This window comes from Cottoperca gobio, chromosome 5, assembly GCF_900634415.1.
Source record: "Cottoperca gobio chromosome 5, fCotGob3.1, whole genome shotgun sequence".
Taxonomy (NCBI): Eukaryota; Metazoa; Chordata; class Actinopteri; order Perciformes; family Bovichtidae; genus Cottoperca; species Cottoperca gobio.
In genome coordinates, this window is record NC_041359.1 from 14,818,939 (window position 1) to 14,827,612 (window position 8,674).

At 38.3% G+C, this 8,674-nt stretch overlaps 2 protein-coding genes across 2 annotated transcripts in view; one reads left to right on the plus strand and one right to left on the minus strand.

Annotated features, from left to right (window-relative positions):
* Positions 1 to 3,384: 3,384 nt before the first annotated feature.
* cplane2 (ciliogenesis and planar polarity effector 2) lies at positions 3,385 to 6,342 on the plus strand. The gene is made up of 5 exons (XM_029432700.1): positions 3,385 to 3,771; positions 4,623 to 4,775; positions 4,878 to 5,002; positions 5,139 to 5,278; positions 5,398 to 6,342. Exons 1-5 carry the CDS (start codon positions 3,657 to 3,659, stop codon positions 5,618 to 5,620), a joined length of 756 nt encoding a protein of 251 aa, XP_029288560.1. The 5' UTR covers positions 3,385 to 3,656; the 3' UTR covers positions 5,621 to 6,342.
* A 231-nt stretch (positions 6,343 to 6,573) lies between these two features.
* The window catches only part of LOC115008846 (rho guanine nucleotide exchange factor 19), a 4,050-nt gene continuing 1,949 nt past the window's right edge, over positions 6,574 to 8,674 (minus strand). Inside the window, exons 5-11 of the mRNA XM_029432699.1 lie at positions 8,354 to 8,514; positions 8,101 to 8,253; positions 7,884 to 8,013; positions 7,723 to 7,797; positions 7,495 to 7,587; positions 7,044 to 7,369; positions 6,574 to 6,930 (exon numbers count right to left, since the gene is read on the minus strand). Coding sequence (XP_029288559.1) covers positions 6,885 to 6,930; positions 7,044 to 7,369; positions 7,495 to 7,587; positions 7,723 to 7,797; positions 7,884 to 8,013; positions 8,101 to 8,253; positions 8,354 to 8,514 — 984 coding nt within the window. The 3' untranslated portion in view covers positions 6,574 to 6,884. The remainder of the gene's footprint in view (positions 6,931 to 7,043; positions 7,370 to 7,494; positions 7,588 to 7,722; positions 7,798 to 7,883; positions 8,014 to 8,100; positions 8,254 to 8,353; positions 8,515 to 8,674) is intronic.

Consider the following 8,674-nt stretch of genomic DNA (forward strand, 5'->3'; position numbering starts at 1 on the left):
TACAACTGTTCATTTTTATTTAATATTTATTGTATTTTGTATTTATGTCATTTGTTACATGAAAAATAATTCTGATCTGGCACATATTTGTCAGGCGGTGTATTTTTGTGATTTTTAAATAAAATCAGTGTTTCCTTGTGACTGGATCACTATCTTGTACTCGGTAGTCAACATGTATTTTGTTTTTAATTGGTTCAGACTGAAACATTGCAACAACTGTTTGGTGGATTTCTATGAACATTGAAACATATTTATGGTCACCAGAGGATGAACCCTACTGACTTTGGTGAGCCCCTCATTCCTTCTCTTGTGCCACCGGCAGGGTGACACTTTTGTTTAGTAGTGGAATCTCTTGTCTACTATTCCATGGATTACCATGAAATATGGTTCTTTGAACTTTGGTGATGCCCAACTTTTTATCTAGCACCGTCATTAAGTCAGAAATTGAGTTCATCCATTACTTTGGTTTATGAAAATGTGCTGGCCTCAGCTGCACTTTGTGCTTATTAGCAACTATTAGCATGCTATCACACGAAACTACGATGGTAACGGCGATGAAAACACTGATGATGCTTAAGCTGTACAGAAATGACAGCCAGTACAATATGCTGTATATTACAAATACGTGAAGTCTAAATGTTCAGAAAACAAACAAACTTCATATTTTTGCTCACTTAACACTAGATATGATGGCATAACATCTCACAAGTGACCTAATGGGATGACCTTTTTCTGCTTACCCCCTCCTCACACAAATAAACTGCAATACTGCCACACATAGCCGTTAACCTTTAAGAATAAAGTTAAAAAACTATCTTCCTAATTTTTCCCCGCTCAGAATATGATAAACTCTTCTGATATGTATATTTACTTCACTAGTTAAAATCAAAAACAACTGTTTGTTTTTATTTACAAGGACTCCAGCCTAAGTTTGTTTTGGTGAAGCGTGTCATCCAGACGGAGTTGATCAACCTTGGTGACTTTGCCAAGTGGGAGCAAAATGTCACACATACACACAACTGTGCTCCGTCATATCACTGTCAGTCACTCCGACATGTTAAGTTCTCCCTCTGCAAGGTTTCACTGGAAATTCATTAGTAGAGTTAGTAGAGTTTTTGACAAAAGTCCTATGATATAGAAGCATAATTCCATTACATTTGATCTAAAGGAAAAAGGGCTGAATATTGATATATTTACAAATTATTTTCTAGATTAATTGTTTGGTCTATAAAATGTCCATTGAATTTTCTCCAAGTCCAAAGTTATTTTTAAAATGTTTTGTTTTGTCATTCAAAAACCCAAAGATATTCAGTATAATATGATACTGAAACTTTCATGCCAATAATGCCCCTTTGAATTAAATTGATATAAAAAAACAAAAAGAAGGAAATCTCAATATTTGAGAAGCTAATAAATAGCATTTTCTGACATTTTTGCAATAAAAAAAATACTTTAAGGAATATCAAAATAGTTGCCAATGATTTTTCAGTTGATCCATTAACCCATTAGTCGACTAATTGTTTGTTTTTTTGTAATTCTTGCGTCATATTGGCACTTTTATTACAAGTTGGGAATGACAGTTCATTTAATATCACACCTGATGATTATAGTTTACACTGTCACAGGGAAGCAGCTCCACACCCTTTCTCACACAAACACAAAGACTCAAATGCTCCCAGTCTGGGGTGCGGCTAGAAATGTAAGACCCCTTGACAACAGCTCAACAACCGTTCTGACACATTGAATATCTAGAATCTGTGTCATGTTCCAGTACAGCTGAATCTCTCTCTCTCTCTCACTCACACACACACACACACACACACACACACACACACACACACACACACACACACACTATAAAAGGCAAATAGATTAGAATTACCTCTCTTCATCTATATTGTAGATAGTCGTCACCTCCTCAGTCTGTATGGAGAAAGGTCGAGGTATTTTATCTGAAGATTCAGGATCTCTATCTCAGCAGATCGGTAAAGACGACAATTTTACAGGTCAGATAAAGACTGATAGATTTCTACTCGTTTTCCCCCTTTTTATATTACATGTTTTAAAAAAAAATCTGTGGATATTAGAAACCTGATGACTGGCCTTCAGTTTGAAATACCTTTTGTTTGACAGTGTAAATTTGAGTTAGGACTAAACCTTGTCCACGAAACTGTAATTTAGAAGAACTAAAGGAAAGGTCATCTAATACTCGAGACATCTTGTGACAAAGTTTGATTACCACCCCTGGTTAAAATGTGAAGAAAGAAATGTGTCAAACTGAAAAATTATTTGAATATAACTTTTCCACACTTTCCTTATGTCGTCATTCCTTATGCAGCTGGAAGGAGATGGCACAGTCACATACACTTTCTCCCACCAATGCAAACTACCATCGAGTGTGGACACCATATCTGTGACCATGACCGTGGAGAGCAGCGGGGCCCTGACTGTCAGCTCATTGTATATTAATTATGATCTCTTTCCCTGCATTTAACGTTTCAACGCTGGAGTTTAGTGACCTCTGGCGGTGGGCAAAGCGAACTAATACATGTAATACTGATATATGAAAAATCCACTTCCAGTGCACTTGAGTCAAACAATATTGCAAATGCCATTTATAAAAAGTGTGATTTCCTATGATACTCTTATTAACGTGATGTGACCATAGAGGCTAAACAGTAGCAGACGACAAAGACATTTGTAAATGATTTTTTAAAGTAAATTTATATAAACGCATTTAGTTTTCAATTTTTTAAACGAAATAATGTAATACAGGTTCAGTATGTGCGGGGATAGTATACAAATAGAACAAAAGAACAAGGGGTATAACTCTAGACACAATTATTATTTTTTAAAGTATTAAGTGTCTCCATAGCCTTTTTTGTTCGTCACAATAGAAAGATTTTTTCGCATATTTCTCAACATTTTTTAAATGATTGCATTTGCAATTATGAATGAAAAAATGTTGCCAACTATTTCAAATGTATTATGAAAAAACACTGGCGTTTGGTTTCTTGTGTTATGTTCTTTCCCATAATAATGTAAAGTTTTAAAAAGATATCAATGAAAAATCTGCAAAAGGTCTTGGCAGGATGTCTTGGTGTGAGAGCAATGCCAAACCTGTGTCTGAATATTCATCACAGAAAGAGCAGTTCGTGTTTATACCTTTTTTTTATTCTGCATGTAGTGATTGGCAGTGTAATATTTATAAATACTTTTGAAGGACACCACAACTGCTACAACTCTGAGGCTTATCTAAAAAGTGTACTCACGTACATCAGTGAGTCTGATGTGTTAAATGCAGGATTCTTGTTTCGTCCTAAAATGACAGGATTGTACCAGAAAAAGTCGTAATTCACGACTTTTTGAAGCACCTGAAGGCCACATTACAAACGATTGACGGAAGTGACGTCAGGAGGTAGTTGTCAAGGGACGTTTTAGTTTACGGAAGTTTTTTTTAAGTGGCTGCACTTTGAGACTAAAACATGTTATTTACCGACTACAGTTATTATTAAAGCGCTATATGTTGAGGAAACACTGTTTACAGTATTTTGATACTAACACTAGCTTTACGTGTTGTTTTCTGCCGCTACAGTCGCCTTTTTTATAATAAAAACAGACCTTAGCAGTGTGATGCTAACTTTAGCAGCAACAACATGACACAAGTTCCTCCATCCTCCGGATCAATCGTAGTAGCTGACTGGCACCGATGTAAAGACAGCAAAGAATATTTCAGCAAAATTCTACACAAGAAGAGACGCAAAAACTTCGGTATGACAAATAAACTAACATTTGGTTTGAATCACAATGTTTTTTCAAAAGTAGCATATGTGTGTAACTAGGGTTTGATTATACAACAAATTATTTCATGAAATGTGTTCAGTACAGTATATTTGTGACTGAAAACTTTTACATTCTGCCATTTTACAGACTTAACCAGAGACTTCTATTCTCATGTCATCATAATTTGAGCTATAACAGTCTCACAAGTGGCTGATACATAAATGTACATTTCCTACATACAAATCTCCATTATCACTACGAAGTCCTTAAAGTAATAATAAAATTAATTTGTATTGTACTTATCAAAACCAGCTTTAAAACGAACACATGAAACACAATAAAATATGCAGTAATGTTTGAATAACTAGGCAAGCATAAAAGGGAAATTAGGAATACATTTAAAGACAATGGATGAAATAAACCTGACTCAGTGTTTTAGTGTACCGTTTTCACTGGACAATAAACATGAACTCACTGGAAACAAGATGGAACAACAAAACTGTGTTTTGTGATGTGTAACCACTAAGTTTTTCCAGCTCTGGATATTAATGACCAGATTTCTAAGATTGACAAATTCAGAGTTTCTATATAATTGCTCGGTAGCTGCTTCCATGCTGTGATGTAGAATATAAACAATACTCCAATTCAGAATTGTAAGACCTATACATGACATGTTGATGCTCAAAGTAAAGCATTGGATAATTAGCCTGTGATACAACACAACTGTAGGTCCATATGGAAATACTGTTGCTGTAAAAGAGTACGATTGTGGAAAGTCTGAATACCAGCAGTACGCAAAAGTAAATATTTAGACGGCCCTTTTACAACTTGTTTTACAGGCCTGTTGGAGTCTCCAGTGATGCCCCCACATGTAGCTGTGGACACCGTTCATTATAAGATCTTCATCTCTGGCAAGAGTGGAGTTGGGAAAACTGCTCTTGCTGCACGTCTTGCAGGCCTGAATATCCCTAACATGCACTACGAAACCACAGGTAGGTCCAGAATCAATCAGGTTCTTTAAGAGTAGTTTACATATTTAAAAAGGGTTAATTGGGTGAGGCCACGCAATTTATTCAATTAATCTTTTGTTCAAGGTATTGAGACGACGGTGGTGTATTGGCCAGCGAAGCTGAGAGAAAATGGCAGAGTGTTTTTCTTCCGTCTGCAGCTGTGGGACTGTGGAGAGAATGCGTTGCGCAGATTTGACCATTTGCTCCCAGTAGGTTTATAATATTAAAGTGTTTTTACACAGCAGTGTTGGACTACGCTCACATTATTATAGAATAGAGCAAACATACATACCCTAACATCATCTACCAGACATTTCATCAAATCACTTGTTCCCTGTCTTCCAGGCCTGTAAGGAGCAGGTGGACGCCGTCCTTTTCCTGTTCTCCTTCACTGACAGGACGTCCTTTGATGATCTGTCAACTCAAATGGCTAAATGGACTGGGACACCTGCGGGTCGTGTTGTAAAATTGGTGGTTGGCACCAAGTATCCTCTTGTGTTTTTAAATCTTGAATGTCGATCTTAAGAAAGTTTAATTCAAATGCTCACTCTATAACTGCTTCATCAATACAGAGACGGGGATTTGTCCTTAACGTCTCCTTCAGATTTGACCTTTTCATGCACTGTGATGTGGCAGAGAGAGACGTGAGGGACTTCCAGGAGAAGTGGAGCTTACCGGTGCTGCGTGTGGGCGGGGAGGTCAGCGACGGGCTGGGTGACGTAGCTCCCCTCCTCAACTGCCTTGCGGAGAACCTGTGGCATCAGGACTGTGTTACAGCCGAATCAGCCAGACACCATTCACAGCAGGACACAGGGACTCTACTTTAACACTGAACAGGATTTTTGGGAGACGGTCGAAGTGAACTGCACTCAAGGTGAAGGTCACCGCTGAGTGTCTGCGTATTAGCAGCTAATCTGGGAGAGCTTCAGATCCCTTGGGATGAGATGAAGTAAACTGCTGTTGAGAAATTGATTATTTCCTCTAATACTATCACCACTGCTGTCAAGATGGATTTTTAATTCTCAAATGTCTTTTTCCATTTAATGTCAGCGGGGTGTTAATATTAATATCATACGAGACCGGATAGGCTCATCTCATTTCTCTATTTTGTGCCTCCTCCTGCTTTTGAAATCGATCTCGGTGCACCTTCTTGAAAGGATGTCTAAAATCCCAAAATGCATCCCAGAGGAGAGAGGAGGCTTGCCGGAGGAGCTATGAGTGAGGATGCACAGGTGTATCATTGGGGAAGTTTTTTTGGTACCGACGACGTAGAAAAGAGGCGTGACATGTACAGATGATGCAGCTACGTCACATATCATATTTAAGCGACTGCTTCAAAGCACTGACGTCTCATTTTGTTAAATGTCTGTTTTGTTGCATCTCAGGTTTGAGGGACTAAGACACAAGGAAAGACCTAGAGGATGTACAAATTGAGAACTAAGAGGGGATTGTCTGGGACTGAGGTTATATTAACATCTATTTTTTGTGTTCATTACGATTGAGTGTTAGTATTTGAGCACATAATGCATAAAAGTGAGAACTTGATTAAGACAGCTCCGCTCCTTTTTTCTTTGCACATCACTGACCTGTTGGAAACTTTATTTTTACAGTTTTTCCCGGAGTCCTGTTATCGTCTCGTACGAGCTCCAACACTCAGTCCTAAAATTGTTCGCTCAGAGGTATTGTGTTAAATATTGTGTCAGTATTTCACAGTGAGAAGATCAGGGGCCAAGAACTTTGTCAAGTTCTCGTCTTACAATCTTCATTCAGTCGAGTCTGATAAGGTCTGAAAATGTTTTTTTATTAAAAAACAAATGAAAAAACAAATACAAAAATGTGCACATTGAATAAAAGAAAAAAAAGAATCCAATAATTAAAACCTTACATGCTGTGTGTGCTAATGTGACAGATCTCAGTGCATGTTTAAATCCTCCATGTTGTGTCGTGCGGTGCTCTAGAGTGCCTTTATCAAGATTATTAAGTGACGTTACTATAAATCTTAAGAGTGAACACATTATCAAATTCTTTGCATTTTCAAAACTATGCGCATGTTAAAACGACTAAAGTTTGACGTTTAAAATCATGTTTACATCACTGTTTAGACGACAGCAACTGCACCCACACCACTTTATCTGACCTGCAATGAATGGAAAAAAATAAAGACGGGATCACAAATGGATGATTGGCTGCAAAAAAACAAAAGAGATTTATCAGTCTTAAAATATATATATAGAAGATGTCCACTCGTACCTTGTGTGTGCAACCAGTATCACGGCGGTCGGGTGTCCGGTGTGACTTCGAGAGAGATGCAACAGGAAGGAGTCTGGGGGTAGACCCAGGGCCTCAGTCTTCACATGCTTAACGTGCACATGTGTGGGGAATTCAGCATGATCCACAACTGTGAAGCTCTGGTATCTGCTCGAACACTTTGGCAAGGACATGATCAAAAGGTCATTGAAGAGGTGGAGGTAAATGCTGATGAATGACACTCTCGAGTTGTAAGTGGCCCCCACAGTCAGCTGTTTCACTGGACCCTGGTGCACCAAAAAACGCCCATTTATGACCAAAGGGATTGCCTGGATAGAGGAAGAGACAGTCAGAATTTATAAAACAGACGTGATCCTGTTACGTAAAACTGCAGATCGACAATAAATTCTGTTGAGCAATCTTGGGGAGAAGTAAGTCCAAAAGTACTTTTCACCTCAACGTTGCCAAAATCCAGCAGCATTTGCAGGTAGATCAGCTTCTCAATTTGTTTCTTTTTGTGGACCCCCTTGTCACAGTCCATCACTATCTGCTCAGAGCAGACACAATACAATTTTGTTGACTTTTAAAAGCTATTTAAATGTTGATTCCTATTATTAGACAAGCTCGTGCCTCTGTCCAGCATGCATGTATAGACCTGAACACTTGAATGTAAAACTATTACCTCATGGTTGGCTTCGATTGCTTTTTGGAGATTTGATACGGAGTCCGAGCCTGGTTCAGTCAGTTTCAGGATGTGCTGACATTAGAAGAACAGAAGCTTAAAAAACCAGTCGTACAATTAAAAATTGATGGATGAATAGAATTCAAATATCAGATGCCTACCTCAAGGATGAGTTTGATACGAGTAATTCTCTGGAAGGGAAGGACAAGGAATGACTTCAGGCCCCGTCTTTGACACACTGGGTCACTCTCAAGCTTCTTGATTGAACATAGAAAGTGTCTGTTGTGCTGCCTTTAAAAATAGAAGACAAGAATGAATGTGTCCTAGTTGGTGTTGTGGAGTGCCAGCAGTGGTATCAAGTACAGAACAGAGACTTACAGCAGCTGGTTGACAAGAGTCTCTTGGTACATCATGTCAGTAACATATGGCACATAGAGGCTGTGAAACTCGGGGCAGTGCTGCAGCACAATGTCTCCAACCTGAGCTATCAACACATTATCTCCCAGTCGAATTTCCAGATCCTTAAGAAACCTTGAAGACACAAGACACCAGCTCAGCATAGACATAAACACAACTAGTTCAAAAATATAAAAGATGCACACAAGATGCAGATGGTATGTGGAGCTCTCACTTCTCACTGGCTGCCATAATGAGACCAATGTTGGAAAACAGAACGTGATGCTCCATTGGAGTCACGGTCTGTTTTAGGGCCTTCGACGCATAGAAGTGATTGACAGCAACGCCAAGGCTCCTTAGGTAAGACGCTTCAGAGCCGATCAACTCAAACATCGACTTCAGGAGGGAAGAATGAAGAATAAAAAAGGATTTTAAACAGTTTTTTTTTTTTTATAAATCAACTTTCTCTGCCACAATAAACATTAAAAGGGCTTTATAAAAAGTTAAGAAATTAGGCTGATTATTCTTATAAGCAAATCTTGTGAAAAACAAAACT